Source organism: Nansenia antarctica (assembly GCF_963989245.1).
Source record: "Nansenia antarctica genome assembly, chromosome: 20".
NCBI classification, from domain to species: Eukaryota; Metazoa; Chordata; class Actinopteri; order Argentiniformes; family Microstomatidae; genus Nansenia; species Nansenia antarctica.
In genome coordinates, this window is record NC_137693.1 from 930,667 (window position 1) to 948,166 (window position 17,500).

A 17,500-nucleotide genomic window follows, 5' to 3' on the forward strand; every position below is an offset into this window, starting at 1 on the left:
CTACAATCGGACGGATGGTGTGTTGAAACTCAGAGATATGAGTTACAGAGTGGTGGGAAACTCAGATGTCTGAGTGGAAAAACCCACAACCAGTATGCTGAACTCAGAGTTCACCAGTTGTAAATGGACCGACTTCTACGGCGGCGCCTTATTCCAAAGCGCTTTACAATGGCCTCTCATTCACCCAACAGACTGTCAACTTTGACCTTTCCCCTTCTCCTCAGACTGAACAGTGAACTGTCTTTCTGTGTTACAGAGAGAGGATTCAGTTTAGCGCTGGATCCAATTCAAAAATCCTACTCACCACTTACATAAATTAATGTTGCTATTTAGCAGACGCTTTTAATCCAAAGCGATTTACAAATTACGAATTACAGGGACATTCCCCCTGGAGTAACTGAGGGCTAAGTGCTGAGGGCTAAGTGCCTTACTCAAGTAACTGAGGGCTAAGTGCTGAGGGCTAAGTGCCTTACTCAAGTAACTGAGGGCTAAGTGCTGAGGGCTAAGTGCCTTACTCAAGGGCATAAATTAATTTTGCCATTTAGCAGACGCTTTTAATCCAAAGCGATGTACAATTACGAATTACAGGGACATTCCCGCTGGAGTAACTGAGGGCTAAGTGCCTTACTCAAGGCCACACTAGTAGTGGTGTGGATTCAGGTGGGATTTGAACTCACACCCTTCCGATCACAAGTCCAACTCACTATCCACTAGACCACCACTACCCCTGTAGCCATCAACAATCTGGCCATCTCCTACCTTGCCGACCTCGTCCCCTCCCATTGCCTCAGGTCTGACGACCAAACCACCCTCAAGACCACCAGGACCAAGCTCCGGACCTGGGGTGATGGGGCCTTTTCAGCCGCAGCCCCCGTCCCTCTGGAACGCCCTCCCCAACCACATCAGACAGGCCAACACACTGCCAACATTTAAACAGGCCCTCAAAATCCCACCTCTTCAAGCTCGCCTTCACCAGTTAACCCTCTCCCCCTCCCCCTTCCCATGTGTCCCCAGCACTACCTTAATTAGGCCCCTATACTTTCTTTCTCTATTTCTTTCTTGTTTCTTTTTATTATTACTACTCAATCTTTTCAGTTTGTAAAGCATCTTTGAGTGTCTAGAAAAGCGCTATACAAGTCTAATGCTTGCTGCTGATTTCTTGGCCGGGTCTCCCTTGCAAAAATAAACAAAGTCAGTGTCTGGCTCACACACGTCAGACAGACCGACTACTACAACCATGTTGCAATAAGGAGCGCTGTAGGAGATATTTTCTGTTGAAACTGGCTCGATCTGAGTGACCCATCCGTCCATCCATCCATCCAACCCATCCATCCATCCATCCAACCCATCCATCCATCCATCCATCCATCCATCCAACCCATCCATCCATCCATCCAACCCATCCATCCATCCATCCAACCCATCCATCCATCCATCCAACCCATCCATCCATCCATCCATCCATCCCATCCATCCATCCATCCATCCAATCCATCCATCCATCCATCCATCCATCTATCCATTTATCCATCTATCCATCCATCCATCCATCCATCCATCCATCCATCCCATCCATCCATCCATCCATCCATCCATCCATCCATCCATCCATCCATCCATCCAATCCATCCATCCATCTATCCATCTATCCATCTAGGTTCTAGGCCCTGGACAATCTAGACAATTTGATGGCAGCTACTAGATTGTAATCATAAGTGCAATATTGAAACACAACTGTGAACATTTCAAAACCTGCAAACTGCGACACTTTAAATGAATGTGCAATAATACTATGTGCAATATGACAACCCTTGTGTACATAAGGTTCAGAGATAGGAAATGTTAGGATATGTATAGCATAGCATAGAGTACAGCACACGTGTTTTATTTGTATAGTATAGTAGTATAGTATAGTGGATAGTGTATATAGCCTTTATTTATGTAAACCAGCTCTTTTCCCTTCTTGTTTTTAGTATTTTTTCTAGCACCAGGGGAGCCCCCCCTCCTAAATTTCGTTGTATGGTACCTGTACTGTATTAATGACAATAAAGACCATTCATTCATTCATTCATTCATTCATTCATTCATTCATTCATTCATTCATCCATCCATCCATCCACCCACCCTACCTGTTACCTGTTACCTGTTACCTGAGGACAGCCTGGCACATGTTGTACTGTACCTGTGTACTGTGGTTATATTGACCAGGGTACCTGTGTACTGTGGTTATATTGACCAGGGTACCTGTGTACTGTGGTTATATTGACCAGGGTACCTGTGTACTGTGGTTATATTGACCAGGGTACCTGTGTACTGTGGTTATATTGACCAGGGTACCTGTGTACTGTGGTTATATTGACCAGGGTACCTGTGTGTGTACTGTGGTTATATTGACCAGGGTACCTGTGTACTGTGGTTATATTCAGGGGTGCACATAACTTTTTGGGGCCAGTGCTCAGAGGAGCACCTAGGGATGCTGCTTGGTGCTCCCCGAGCTTGCGAGCCACGACCCGTCCCACAGGATGGATGAAAAAGGGATACATGGATAACTTATATTAGCAAAACGACATTTATTCATAAATAAAGATGAACGAACAAATTATTGTGTGCAAAACAAAAGAAACAAATGCAAAATCAAATGACTGCTCTTTAAGCATGAAAGTCTGTCAGACTCATTTAAACACAATGAAATCAACTGACATCTCTTTAAGCACTAACTGAATGTCTGTTCTTTAAACACAATGAAATCAACTGACATCTATTTAAGCACTGCTCTGTTCTGTAAACACTGAAATCAACTTTTCAACAAAAAGTTACAGCCTAAGCATTTATTTATGCTACAAGCTTAATCATCATCATCACTGCTCTCTTGACTGCTGTTATCACTGTCCTCAATTTCAACCATGGTAGAGGATGTTGTAGGCTATCACTTTAAATAGCTCATTATTTTGATTGTGCAACAAAGTTTTTTTTTTCTTCTTCTAATAGAATTCCCAACCATATTCCCTGGGTCAGGGGTCGAGGTGCGATAATGAAGCTGTAAAACAATGAAGCTGTAAAACAAACGTCTGAACATTTGAAAGTTTGAAACGTGTCCCTTGGTGTTGTTTTTCCTTTTAGCCACGAGTCGTTCGGGACTGAATTTTCACGTGGCGGCGAGATAACCGTGCGATACGCGATACGAGGAATGAAAGTACGAGTTACGATACTTTCCGAATGTTTTTGTGAGGGGAGTCGCCGTGGTCGTCGTCGGTCGACTGTTGTGATGGATTACTCGTCGGGCCTTCGGTTGAGGGGATGGCAAATAGTTACTTAGTGGGGCTTGCAGTGATGCAGCAGTCAGCAGTCAGCAGTTGGATTTTGAGGAAGTAAATTCCTCTCCCAGCGCTTCCAGCTGTAGGTGCGCAAGAGCGCGTTCATGCGGCTGATCTGCCGCGCAGCATGCATTTTGGCGACGCATGCGCACTGGCGCACCAGTTATGTGCACGCCTGGTTATATTGGCCTGGGTACCTGTGTACTGTGGTTATATTGACCTGGGTGTGGTAATGTACCTGTGTAATGTACCTGTGTACTGTGGTTACTTGGTATTTCTAAAATCTTTTGTGGTAAAAAAAAAGAGAAAGCTGTCACCTAATTGGATAATTGGATTTGGAGGCAGACAACGGCATCTATAACGATCTGCTAAGCCCAGGGGGCGGGGCAGGGGGGGGGGGGGCAGGGAGGCGGGGGGGGGGGGGGCAGAGTATAAAGACTGATGCCAACAGTCAGAGGATACACTCACTGACCACAGAGGACAGGATTTGTCGATATTGTGAAAGGACAAGGTAAGAGACCACTCTTCGCTCTCCTCTCCTCTCCTCTCCCCTCCCCTCCCCTCCTCTCCTCTCCTCTCCTCTCCTCTCCCCTCCTCTCCTCTCCTCTCCTCTCCTCTCCTCTCCTCTCCTCTCCCCTCCTCTCCTCCTCTCCTCCTCTCCTCTCCTCTCCTCTCCTCTCCTCTCCTCTCCTCTCCTCTCCTCTCCCCTCCTCTCCTCTCCTCTCCTCTCCTCTCCTCTCCTCTCCTCTCCTCTCCCCTCCCCTCCTCTCCTCTCCTCTCCTCTCCTCTCCTCTCCTCTCCTCTCCTCTCCTCTCCTCTACTCCCAACAGTAGTCAACAGGTGGGATCAGTTTTGACAGTTCTCAGCTGGTATCAAACGAGTCTTGACAACTGAACATTTGAGATGCGATGCCAGTTGACAAACTGACAAACACAGGCAGAGAGAACAGTAGGACCTCTGTATTATAACAGCAGTATATAAGCAGTATAACAGCAGTAAAGTAGCAGTATATTAGCAGTATAACAGCAGTATATTACCAGTATATTACCAGTATAACAGTCTCCCAGGCTAGCTCATCTTGGCATGGGATGCTCTTCCCTCTCGTATGTTACCAGTATAACAGTCTCCCAGGCTAGCTCATCCTTGGCATGGGATGCTCTTCCCTCTCGTGGGCTTCAAGGCTCCCAGGCTCGCGTCAGTCGGGTTCAGCTGGTTTGGCTGCTCAGCGTTTTAAGTGAATTACAGAGCAGCAGGATCACCGCTGCGGTTCAGGTCGTTGGTACTAAGCCGCCGGGCAGCCCTGGTCTAATGGCATTACACCGTCCCGCCGGGCAGCCCTGGTCTAATGGCATTACAGCGTGCCTGAGCTGGGCTTACAGACAGACGGACGGACGTTTGATACGGCTAAGACGTGAGGCTGGGGAAACCCCCGCCTGGGTCTGTTACTGGTCTGTTACTGGGTCTGTTACTGGTCTGTTACTGGGTGTGTTACTGGTCTGTTACTGGTCTGTTACTGGGTCTGTTACTGGGTCTGTTACTGGGTGTGTTACTGGTCTGTTACTGGTCTGTTACTGGTCTGTTACTGGGTCTGTTACTGGTCTGTTACTGGGTCTGTTACTGGGTCTGTTACTGGTCTGTTACTGGTCTGTTACTGGTCTGTTACTGGTCAGTTACTGGTCTGTTACTGGTCTGTTACTGGTCTGTTACTGGTCTGTTACTGGTCTGTTACTGGTCTGTTACTGGTCTGTTACTGGTCTGTTACTGGTCTGTTACTGGGTCTGTTACTGGTCTGTTACTGGGTCTGTTACTGGTCTGTTACTGGTCTGTTACTGGTCTGTTACTGGTCTGGTCTGTTACTGGTCTGTTACTGGTCTGTTACTGGTCTGTTACTGGTCTGTTACTGGGTGTGTTACTGGTGTGTTACTGGGTGTGTTACTGGTCTGTTACTGGTCTGTTACTGGTCTGTTACTGGGTCTGTTACTGGTCTGTTACTGGTCTGTTAATGGTCTGTTACTGGTCTGTTACTGGTCTGTTACTGGTCTGGTCTGTTACTGGTCTGTTACTGGTCTGTTACTGGTCTGTTACTGGGTGTGTTACTGGGTGTGTTACTGGGTGTGTTACTGGTCTGTTACTGGTCTGTTACTGGGTCTGTTACTGGTCTGTTACTGGTCTGTTAATGGTCTGTTACTGGTCTGTTACTGGTCAGTTACTGGTCAGTTACTGGTCTGTTACTGGTCTGTTACTGGTCTGTTACTGGTCTGTTACTGGTCTGTTACTGGGTGTGTTACTGGTGTGTTACTGGTCTGTTACTGGTCTGTTACTGGTCTGTTACTGGTCTGTTACTGGTCTGTTACTGGGTGTGTTACTGGTCTGTTACTGGTCTGTTACTGGTCAGTTACTGGTCTGTTGCTGGTCTGTTACTGGTCTGTTACTGGTCTGTTACTGGTCAGTTACTGGTCTGTTGCTGGTCTGTTGCTGGTCCGCAGGAGAAACAACTCTTTCTTTCTTATTAAACAGGAACAGATTAAGAGTAACTTTACAGATGTTCGAACATGTGTTACATTCAGACTGGCCTGACTCAGTTAAAACTGCAACACAAAGACAGAAACACATAAACAACACAGAAGGCAGAGTCTGGGAACGATCACATAGGGAAGACAACAGGAAGACGTTAAACAGCTCCACAGCCCTGCAGAGGAGAGGACTTAGGGGAGGGAGGGAGATGGTTAAACAGCTCCACAGCCCTGCAGAGGAGAGGACTTAGGGGAGGGAGGGAGATGGTTTGCAGTTTGTGAGTTGGATCAGTGGTTGCATGTGTATCCTTCCAGCAGATGCTGTTTATATAACTGAAACATGAGATAGAGGTTGTTGCTCTAATGTAGGATGGATGGGATGTCATCCCAGATTTGTGAAAATGTAGGAAAACTCTGATATGAGTGTGACTCCAGACACACCTTCCTTGTGTCTGTGATTCCCTGTGTCTCTGTCTGTTATTCCCTGTGTCTGTGTCTGTGTCTGTTATTCCCTGTGTCTGTGATTCCGTCTGTCTGTGTCTGTTAGTCCCTGTGTCTGTGTCTGTGATTCCGTCTGTCTGTGTCTGTTATTCCCTGTGTCTGTATTCCCTGTCTCTCTGTCTGTGTCTGTGTCTGTGGTTCCAGGTCACCTTCCCTGTGTCTGTGTCTGTGTCTATTATTCCCTGTGTCTGTATTCCCTGTCTCTGTGTCTGTGTCTGTGTCTGTGGTTCCAGGTCACCTTCCCTGTGTCTGTGGAGGAGTTGGCGTGACTGTATTAGGCCGAGGCCGTGTTCCAAAAAGCATTCTTGCCTCTCTCCTGGTAATCACTCTAGAGTCCAAGAATGCATTTTGGAACACAGCCCTCGATTCAAATTCAACAGCCATTTGTTATTCATTTCTCTCCCTCTCTCTCTCTCTCTCTCTCTCTCTCTCTCTCTCTCTCTCTCTCTCTCTCTCTCTCTCTCTCTCTCTCTCTCTCTCTCTCTCTCTCTCTCTATATATATATATATATATATATATATATACACTCACCTACCATTTTATTACGTACACACTTTTCAACTGCACGTTAATGCAAATATCTAATCAGCTAATCATGTGGCAGCAACTCAATGTAGTTAGTTGTGTAGACATGGTCAAGACGATCTGCTGAAGTTCAAACCAGCATCAGAATGGGAAAGAAAGGTGATTCAAGTGACTTTGAACGTGGCATGTTTGTTGGTGCCAGACGGGTTGTTTTGAGTATTTCAGAAAAGTGCTGATCTACTGGGATTTTCCCGCACAACCATCTCTAGGGGTAACACAGAAATAATCGTCAGAAAAAGAGAAAATATCCAGTGAGCGGCAGTTCTCTGGGCGAAAATGGTGGTGGTGGTGTAATGGTGGGGGGTGTGGGGGTGTAATGGTGTGGGAGGGATATTTTCTTGGCCCAAATCTTCAGCCACTGTGTGATGTTATAGTGTCAATATGGACCAACATCTCAGAGGAATGTTTCCAGCACCTTGTTGAATCTATGCCACGAAGAATTAAGGCAGTTGTGAAGGCAAAAGAGAGGGGGTCCAACCCACCCGGCACTAAAATTCTAGTTTTGAGCCTCAGAGCATTCGGGCAGATGAGCAGAGAGACACAACACAAGATTAGAGGCTGAAAACTAAACATCTGACCTTTGACCTGTCAGAGAGAATGAACATGAAGCAGGTGGCCTGTCCCACATGTAGATGACATCTAATATAGTACATATAAATGACATCTAATATACATATAAATGACATCTACACTACATATAGATGACATCTAAAATAACTCTAAGGGAGACAGCCAAAACCCTTTGTGGCTTCTTATGTCGGTCAAATTAAACTTTAATTAACTGTCTAACTAAGTCGGTTGGGAACGTTTTGGAGCTAATCCCATTCCCCCAGATTACCACCCACCCCCCTGCCCCACCCCGCAACATCACATTTAAGGATTTAATGAACCGGTGAACCGTGTAATACCTGCTATATGTGGTCCATCTAAACTTACCCAGGGACTCTCGGTGACTGAGTGTGTTTGTGTTTTGCACGCAGGCTGCTGAACATGACCAGGTGAGTGTCTCTACATTCCGCACGCACGCACCCACACACGCACACACTGATTAGCTTGTGCCACAAGAGTGAAGAGTGAGTGACAGATACCTGTTGTGGTGAAAGGTAGAGCTGTCTACAATGTCCGTATGACATTTCAACCCAAACCAGAGAACTATGAAACAACAGAATGAGATGTTCCAAAATGTGTTCTTGCTCTCCATCTAAACAGACTGACTTAGACAGCGCCTTACAATGGCCTCTCATACACACTCACATCAACAGCACATTTTCCCTGGAGTAGGTTAGGGGTAAATGCCTTGCTCAGGGGCAGACAAGCGGTGGTGTTTCAGGCGGGATTCAAACTCATGACCTTCCGATCACCAGTCCGACTCACTGTCCACTAGACCAGACCACCACTGTATCCACCACCACTCCTGTATCCACGTGTATACTGAGTATAGGTGTGCACTGGAGTGCAAGAAGGCATTTTGGAACACAGCCAACGTGAACAGATTACTGAGTGTTCTCCTGTACAGAGGACAGGGAGTGAGAAGAGGAACAGAATCTCCAGGACGCCATCGGTGACAATAAGATGAGATTCTGGTTGCCGGGCAACCACCAGTACAGCCTGATGATGCACCTGTTTTAAACATCCAATCAGATGCTGTTATACTGCAGGGTCAAACACATGAAAAGTGCTAATGCTGTGCATAACGTTTTACCGAAAAATGTGTGTGGACTTTATCATGTGACTTGTCATGTTTGACTGTTTTTTAATTTGATTTCAGTGTCTTCAAGAAGACCGCCAAGAATGGTGCAGTAAGTCTGTCTGTCTGTCTGTCTGTCTGTCTATCTCTTTGTCTGTCTGTCTGTCTCTTTGTCTGTCTGTCTGTCTCTTTGTCTGTCTGTCTGTCTCTTTGTCTGTCTGTCTGTCTCGTTGTCTGTCTGTCTCTTTGTCTGTCTGTCTGTCTCTTTGTCTGTCTGTCTGTCTCGTTGTCGTCCTGTCTGTCTGCCATCCCACTAGTCTGTTCGCCTGTTGCTATGACGACTGTGAAGGAGCCCCTGTTGTATTGTGGGTCTGACCCCTGACCCCTTGACCCCTGGGTGTCCCCTCCCTGTGCTAGGTGACCCTGTACCTGGGGAAGAGAGACTATGTGGACCACGTCGACTTCGTGGAGCAAGTGGGTGAGTCTCTCTGTCGGGCTGGAGATAGATATAACAACAACAACAACAACAACAATAATCCTAATAATATATTACATTTGTATACCGCTTTCTCATGGACTCAAAGCTCTTAACATGTAAAAAAATATGAAAATAAATATGATAAATAAATAGGAGGGCAGCCACAGTACATATTTAACATACGGTCGTGTACATTAAAGCCTGCCTGAACAGGTAACAAGGTCTTAAAAGAGTCACCACTGTCAGCAGCTCTGACAACACTAGTATGTATGTGGAGATGTATTTTACTGTGTAGCCAGAATGTGTCGTGCTGACGTCTGCACACACACACACACACACGCACACACACACACACACACACACACACACACACACACACACACTAGTGAAACATCTCTCTGATCTACCATCTCTGTTCCAGATGGCGTGGTGAAGATCGACCCTGCAGATCTTGGTACCAAGAAAGGTACTGTTGCTCTCACAGTTTGAACTACAAGTGTGTGTGTGTGTGTGTGTGTGTGTGTACAATCTGTCTAGCGTCACGCTTTAGCAGAATTTCAGCAAAAAGATCATTTCTGGCACGTTCTAGTGTTTTGGTCGTCCGCATGTCGGCAACCATGTGGTTGCAGTGGGGTTACAGCAATGTGTGTGTGTGTGTGTGTGTGTGTGTGTGTGTGTGTGTGTTGCAGTGTGGCTGTACCTGATGTGTGCGTTCCGTTACGGGAGTGACGACCTGGACGTGATCGGGCTGACGTTCAGGAAGGACATCTGGGTGCAGCGGGTGCAGGTGTACCCCCCCGTGGACGCCCCCCCCCCCCTCACGCCCTGGCACACCTGTCTGATGAAGAAGGCTGGCGACGGGGGGCACCCCTTCTCCTTCACGGTACCACGCACACGCACACACACACGCACACACACACGCACACACGCACACACACACGCACACACACACACACACACACACACACACGCACACACGCACACACACATACGCACACACACATACACACACACACACGCACACACACACCAGCTGGCACACGCACGCAACAGCTGGCACACGCAAGCATACGCACGCACACACGCAACAGCTGGCACACACACACACACACACACACACACACACACACACACACACACACACCACACAGTGTACTCTGCCATGACCACCTGTGGTTTCCTGTGTTTCAGATTCCAAACAACCTGCCGTGCTCCGTGTCCCTGCAGCCAGGCCCTACGGACAGTGGGAAGGTAAGCCCCGCCCTTAACCCCCTGACCTCTAGACTGGCTGGTTGACCTCTAGACTGGCTGTTTTTTTTAAAAAATTGATTATACTTTATTGTCCCCGAGGGGAAACTTGTCTTGGGCATGGTACTTTCATGCTTCAAGTGCAACAGAGACGATACATACAACATACAGTAGGCAAAGTAAACAACAGGACAGCAACAAACATTGAGTGACATTGGCAGCAGTTTCCACCTGGACATGGCATCATTTGGTATAAATATATATTGCACATAACCCTTCAAGTGGTGTTTTCGAATATTGCACATGGCCCTTCAAGTGGTGTCTAAGATAAAGTGCAGGTGCTGGTGATCATGTCCTAATCATCGTTTCTGCTTGAGCGAATTGATTAGTTTAATGGAGAATGGGACAAATGATAGTTTTAAGAGCTTATAATTACATATTGGCATGCGAAGCCTTCTACCTAGGGGGAGAACTTTGTATTCTGTGGAGAGCGGATGTTGGGGGTCTGCGATGATCTTATTAGCCTTGTCCAGGACAGTTTTTTCATATAGTTTATTTAGGATCACATAGTCTCTTTCACCTACAATTTTCATGGCTGTATTTATAAGAGGGCACCTGGATGATTGTTTGGTCTTTAACGACCACAGGCTCATGGTCAGTTACCTGCCTTGGGTCTAACACAACCTCCTGAGTTTTGGTGAGGTTTAAGATGAGATGGTTGCTGTCGCACCATTTAGTGAATATGTTAATCTCATCATGGAGCACCGAGGGGTCTGTATCTTTATCAAGGAGACTTAGAATTGCAGTGTCGTCTGCATATTTTATAATATGGTTGCTTGGGTGGTTACTTTTACAGTCGTTGGTGTATACTGAGAAGAGATATGGGGACAGAACGCAACCTTGGGGGACACCTGTACTGCAGTGTTTAGTCACTGACAGTGTTCCATTGACTTTCACTTGCTGTTCTCTTTCTAACATGAAGGAATGGATCCATTTGATTAAAGTACTATTGACACCCATGTCTTTGAGCTTTCCTAAGAGCACGTGGGGTTGTACCGTATTAAAGGCGGAACTAAAGTCAACAAACATAATTCGGGCATAGGCCTTTTTGTTCTCGAGGTGCTTGGATACAGAATGTGTGATATAGAGAATAGCATCCTCCGTGCTACGGTTCTGTTTATAGGCAAATTGAAAAACATCTAGCAGTGGGTCAATGTGTTTTCTAAGCAGAGACAGTACATATCGTTCAAAACATTTAATCACAATGGAAGTTAGAGCAATGGGGCGGAAGTCATTATTCTCCATGGCACGAGGTTTTTTCGGCACAGGGATTATAATTGACTTCCTCCACAGAGCTGGAACTTCGGTATTCAGGGACTTTTCAAATAACGGACACCATGCTGTTGTTAGTTCTTCTGCACAGTTTTTGAGAAGAGAAGCTGATAGACCGTCTGGACCTGTGGACCTGTTGGTAGACACCCTGCCAAAGAGATGTCGAATGCTGGTAGGATTTACCTCCAACCAGCAGTTGGCATCAGTCTCTGGCAGGGTCTGCAACACACGGTCACACTCCTGAGAGTTCCGTGTGTCAAACCTCAGGTAGAAGTCATTCAGCTCGTTTGCTTTTTGTTGTTCGTCTAGGGTCATGATCTGTCTTTTTGTTGGGTTCATGTTGGTCACTGATTCCATTGTGTCCCATAGTTTTTTAGAGTTGGAAGTCCAAAAACTTTGTTCCATTGTGTCCCTGTGTTTTTTCCTTGCACTAACAAGCAGTTGTTTTAGTTCTTTCTGGACCACTGACAGTCCTGCCCTGTCCTTATTTCTGAATGCCTATTTTTTCCTATTTATGCAATCTTTGATTTCTTTTGTGATATATGGTTTGTTATTAGGATAAACTACTATTTCCTTCTTTGGGACAACATTGTCAACACAGAATTGTATATAGTCTGTTATGGTAACAGTGGCCTCATCCAGCTCTAGTGCGTGGAATATGGACCAGTCTGTGCACAGAAAGCTACCCTTTGACCCCTAGACTGGCTGGTTGACCTCTAGACTGGCTGGTTGACCTCTAGACTGGCTGACGTCACATGTTGTACACATCTGTCCTCCCGCAGGCGTGTGGCGTGGACTACGAGGTGAAGGCCTACATCGCTAACGCGAGAGACGACGCCGACGAGAAAATCGATAAGAAGTGAGGCTACTGAAACACCCTACATCTCTCTACTGAAACACCCTACATCTCTACTGAAACACCCTCCATCTCTACTGAAACACCCTACATCTCTACTGAAACACCCTCCATCTCTACTGAAACACCCTACATCTCTACTGAAACACCCTACATCTCTACTGAAACACCCTACATCTCTCTACTGAAACACCCTACATCTTTCTACTGAAACACCCTACATCTCTCTACTGAAACACCCTACATCTCTCTACTGAAACACCCTACATCTCTACTGAAACACCCTCCATCTCTACTGAAACACCCTACATCTCTCTACTGAAACACCCTACATCTCTCTACTGAAACACCTCACACACTCCCCAATGGTTGATACCGCCCCCGCAGAGACACAGCTCGGCTGAAGATCCGTAAGGTGCAGTTCTCCCCGGGCGAGGCTAACCCGGGACCCAAAGCTGAAATCTGCAAGAATTTCATGATGACGGACAAGCCGCTGTACCTGGAGGCCTCCCTGGAGAGGGAGGTACGCACTAAACTCACTAACCTTCTTCTTACAGGTCATTACTGCTAATTACCGCGGTTATTACCATGCTATTACACACCAGTTGTTTCGAGCTGTGGTGTTTTGATTTGTTTTGATTCATTAGGATCCCCATTAGGTGATGCATAGCGTCAGCTGCTCTTCCTGCGGTCAACAGAGAACATATACAAGAACTCATCATAAAAACATCTAACAAAGAAGATTGACATCAACATTACATCACAGAGCATATAACAAAGGAGAAAAAAAACAGACATCAACATTACATAACAACATTCTAAACCTGCTAACTGCGACACTTTAATGAATGTGCAACAAATACTATGTGCAATATGACAACCCTTGTGTACATAAGGTTCAGATATAGGAAAGAGTTAGGATATTTATAGCATAGCATAGAGTACAGCACATTGTTTTATTGTATAGTATAGTAGTATAGTATAGTAGATAGTGTACATAGCCTTTATTTATGTAAACCAGCTCTTTTCCCTTTTTTATTTTACCCTTGGCCCTCTTGTTTTTAGTCTTTTTTCCAAGCACCAGGGGAGCCCCCCCTCCTAAATCTCGTTGTATGGTACCTGTACTGTATTAATGGCAATAAAGACCATTCATAATTCATTCATTCATTCATTCATTCATTCTTATAACCTAATAACCTAAGTGTAAAGTGCTGCTGTATTAAAACATCAGAATGTTGTTTCCTGTGTTGGTCTCAGCTGTACTACCACGGCGAGCCCATCCCTGTCCTCATCAAAGTCAACAATGAAACAAACAAAACCGTGAGGAAGATCTGTGTGAAGGGTGAGTGTGTGTCTGTGTGTCTGTGTGTCTGTGTGTGTGTGTGTCTGTGTGAAGGGTGAGTGTGTGTGTGTGCGTGTGTGTGTGTGTGTGTCTGTGTGTGTGTGTGTGTGTGTCTGTGTGAAGGGTGAGTGTGTGACTGCCGACTCATCTCAGACACAACATGGCCCGTTTCTATATTTTATGAAAACGAATTAAACCTACAAAGTGTTGTCTGTGTTCCAGTGGACCAGATGACAGACGTCATCCTCTACTCTGCAGACAGATACACCAAGAACGTCCACGCAGAGGACTTCCTGTGAGTCAGCCACTCTAGAGATGAACATTCAGATAATAAGTTTACTGGCCAGTAGAGGCTAGAAGAGAGTAGTAGAGGCCAGTAGAGGCCAGTAGAGGGTAGTAGTGGCCAGTAGAGGCCAGTAGAGACCAGCAGAGGCCAGTAGAGGGCAGTAGAGGCCAGTAGAGACCAGTAGAGGCCAGTAGAGGGCAGTAGAGGCCAGTAGAGGGCAGTAGAGGCCAGTAGAGGGCAGTAGAGGCCAGTAGAGGGAAGTAGAGGCCAGTAAAAGCCAGTATGAATGAATGAATGAATGAATGAATGGTCTTTATTGTCATTGCTATAGTACAGGTACCAAACAACGGAATTTAGGAGGGGTGGCTCCCCTGGTGTTAGGAAAGAAAAAAAAAGAAAAAGAAAAAAAAGAACAAGAAGGGAAGGAGCTGGTTTACATAAATAAATAAAGGCTATGTACACTATCCACTATACTATACTCTACAGATAGACGACTAGGGTCAGTAGAGGCCAGTAGAGGCCAGTAGAGGCCAGTAGAGACCAGTAGAGGGCAGTAGAAACCAGTAGAGGGCAGTAGAAACCAGTAGAGGGCAGTAGAGACCAGTAGAGACCAGTATGAATGAATGAATGAATGGTCTTTATTGTCATTGATATAGTACAGGTACCAAACAACGAAATTTGGGAGGGGGGGCTCCCCTGGTGCTAGGAAAAAAAGAAAAAGAAAAAAAGAGGCCAGTAGAGACCAGTAGAGACCAGTAGAGGTCAGTAGAGGTCAGTAGAGGCCAGTATAGGCCAGTAGAGGTCAGTAGAGGTCAGTAGAGGCCAGTAGAGGCCAGTAGAGGTCAGTAGAGGCCAGTAGAGGTCAGTAAAGGCCAGTAGAGGCCAGTAGAGGTCAGTAGAAACCAATAGAAACCAGTAGAAACCAGTAGAGACCAGTAGAGATCAGTAGGGGGAAGTAGAAACCAGTCGGGGGCAGTAGAGACCAGTAGAGACCAGTAGAGGCCAGTAGAGGACATTAGAGACCAGTACAGGCCAGTAGAGGACATTAGAGGCCAGTAGAGACCAGTAGAGGCCAGTAGAGACCAGTAGAGACCAGTAGAGGCCAGTAGAGGTCAGTAGAGGCCAGTAGAGGCCAGTAGAGGTCAGTAGAAACCAATAGAAACCAGTAGAAACCAGTAGAGGCCAGTAGAGGCCAGTAGAGGACATTAGAGACCAGTAGAGGGCAGTAGAGGCCAGTAGAGGTCAGTAGAAACCAATAGAAACCAGTAGAAACCAGTAGAGGTCAGTAGAGGCCAATAGAGGCCAGTAGAGGGCAGTGTGACCTCTAACCTCTCCACGGCCCCTAACAGGGAGACGGTAGACCCCAGCGGGACCTTTGAGAAGACCCTGGTGGTCACGCCTCTCCTGGCCAACAACACGGAGAAGCGAGGCCTGGCTCTGGATGGCAAGCTGAAGGACGGAGACACGAACCTGGCCTCCACCTCCATGTACACTACACACTACACACTACACACTACACACTAACCTGGCCTCCACCTCCATGTATACTACACACTACACACTACACACTACACACTACACACTAACCTGGCCTCCACCTCCATGTATACTACACCCTACACACTACACGCTACACACTGCGTAGGCTACTACACACTCTGTCTCTAGGCACTAAACAAACATTCTAATGATTCAAAACATTATTTTAAAAGTCTTTAATGTCTTTAATGAACACACATCACCTATGACTCCTCCCCCCTCCTTCCTCTCTCCCCTCTCTCCTCTCCTCTCCTCTCTCTCTCTCTCCCCCCTCTCCCCTCTCCCTCTCTCCTCTCTCCTCTCTCCTCTCCCCTCTCTCTCCTCTCTCCTCTTCCTCTCTCCTCTCTCTCCTCTCCCTCTCTCCTCTCTCCTCTCCCCTCTCTCTCTCTCCCCCCTCTCCCCTCTCTCCTTTCTCCTCTCTCTCCTCTCTCCTCTCTCCTCTCCCCTCTCTCCCCTCTCTCCTCTCTTCTCTCTCCTCTCTCCTCTCTCCTCTCCCCTCTCTCCCCCCTCCTCTCTCCTCCCCTCTCTCCCCTCTCTCCTCTCTCCCCTCTCCCCTCTCTCCTCTCTCTCCTCTCTCCCCTCTACCCTCTCTCCTCTCTCTCCTCTCTCTCTCCTCCCCTCTCTCTCCTCTCTCCTCTCTCTCCTCTCTCTCCCTCTCTCCTCTCTCCTCTCTCCTCTCTCTCCTCTCTCCTCTCTCCCCTCTCCTCTCTCCCCTCTCTCCCTCTCCTCTCTCCCCTCTCCTCTCTCCTCTCTCCTCTCCCTCTGTCCCCTCTACCCTCTCTCCTCTCTCTCCTCTCTCTCTCCTCCCCTCTCTCCCCTCTTTCCCCTCTCCTCTCTCTCCTCTCTCTCCTCTCTCCTCTCTCTCCTCTCTCCTCTCTCCCCTCTCCTCTCTCCCCTCTCTCCCTCTCCTCTCTCCCCTCTCCTCTCTCCTCTCCCTCTGTCCCCTCTACCCTCTCTCCTCTCTCTCCTCTCTCTCTCCTCCCCTCTCTCCCCTCTTTCCCCTCTCCCCTCTCTCCTCTCTCCTCTCTCCTCTCTCCCCTCTCCTCTCTCCCCTCTCTCCCTCTCCTCTCTCCCCTCTCCTCTCTCCTCTCCCTCTCTCCCCTCTACCCTCTCTCCTCTCTCTCTCCTCCCCTCTCTCCCCTCTTTCCCCTCTCCCCTCTCTCCTCTCTCTCCTCTCTCTCTCCTCTCTCCCCTCTCTCTCCCCTCCCTTCTCTCTCCCCTCTCACCTCTCTCCCCTCTCACCTCTCTCCCTCTCTCCTCTCTCCTCTCTCCCCTCTCTCTTCTCTCCTCTCTCCTCTCTCCCCTCTCTCTCCCCTCCCCTCTCTCCTCTCTCCCCTCCCCTCTCTCTCCCCTCCTATCCCCTCTCTCCTCTCTCTCCTCTCTCTCTCCTCTCTCCTCTCTCCCCTCTCTCTCCCCTCCCCTCTCTCCTCTCTCCCCTCTCTCCCCCCTCCCTTCTCTCTCCCCTCTCACCTCTCTCCCTCTCTCCTCTCTCCTCTCTCCCCTCTCTCTTCTCTCCTCTCTCCTCTCTCCCCTCTCTCTCCCCTCCCCTCTCTCCTCTCTCCCCTCTCTCCTCTCTCCCCTCCCCTCTCTCTCCCCTCCTATCCCCTCTCTCCTCTCTCTCCTCTCTCTCTCCTCTCTCCTCTCTCCCCTCTCTCTCCCCTCCCCTCTCTCCTCTCTCCCCTCTCTCCCCTCTCTCCTCTCTCCCCTCCCCTCTCTCCTCTCTCCCCTCTCTCCTCTCTCCCCTCCCCTCTCTCCCCTCTCTCCTCTCTCCCCTCCCCTCTCCCCTCTCTCTCCCCTCCTATCTCCCCTCTCCCCTCTC

General features: G+C 47.7%; 1 protein-coding gene across 1 annotated transcript in view; it reads left to right on the forward strand.

Annotated features, from left to right (window-relative positions):
* arr3a (arrestin 3a, retinal (X-arrestin)) overlaps positions 1–17,500 on the forward strand; it is a gene marked incomplete at both ends in the record, with an annotated part of 22,116 nt that overhangs the window by 3,415 nt on the left and 1,201 nt on the right. Inside the window, 12 exons of the mRNA XM_080549947.1 lie at positions 6,562–6,593; positions 7,894–7,911; positions 8,682–8,712; positions 9,018–9,078; positions 9,500–9,544; positions 9,768–9,961; positions 10,270–10,329; positions 12,441–12,517; positions 12,902–13,037; positions 13,772–13,856; positions 14,079–14,151; positions 15,492–15,629. Of these exons, the coding sequence (XP_080406073.1) occupies positions 6,562–6,593; positions 7,894–7,911; positions 8,682–8,712; positions 9,018–9,078; positions 9,500–9,544; positions 9,768–9,961; positions 10,270–10,329; positions 12,441–12,517; positions 12,902–13,037; positions 13,772–13,856; positions 14,079–14,151; positions 15,492–15,629 (950 nt within the window). The remainder of the gene's footprint in view (positions 1–6,561; positions 6,594–7,893; positions 7,912–8,681; positions 8,713–9,017; positions 9,079–9,499; positions 9,545–9,767; positions 9,962–10,269; positions 10,330–12,440; positions 12,518–12,901; positions 13,038–13,771; positions 13,857–14,078; positions 14,152–15,491; positions 15,630–17,500) is intronic.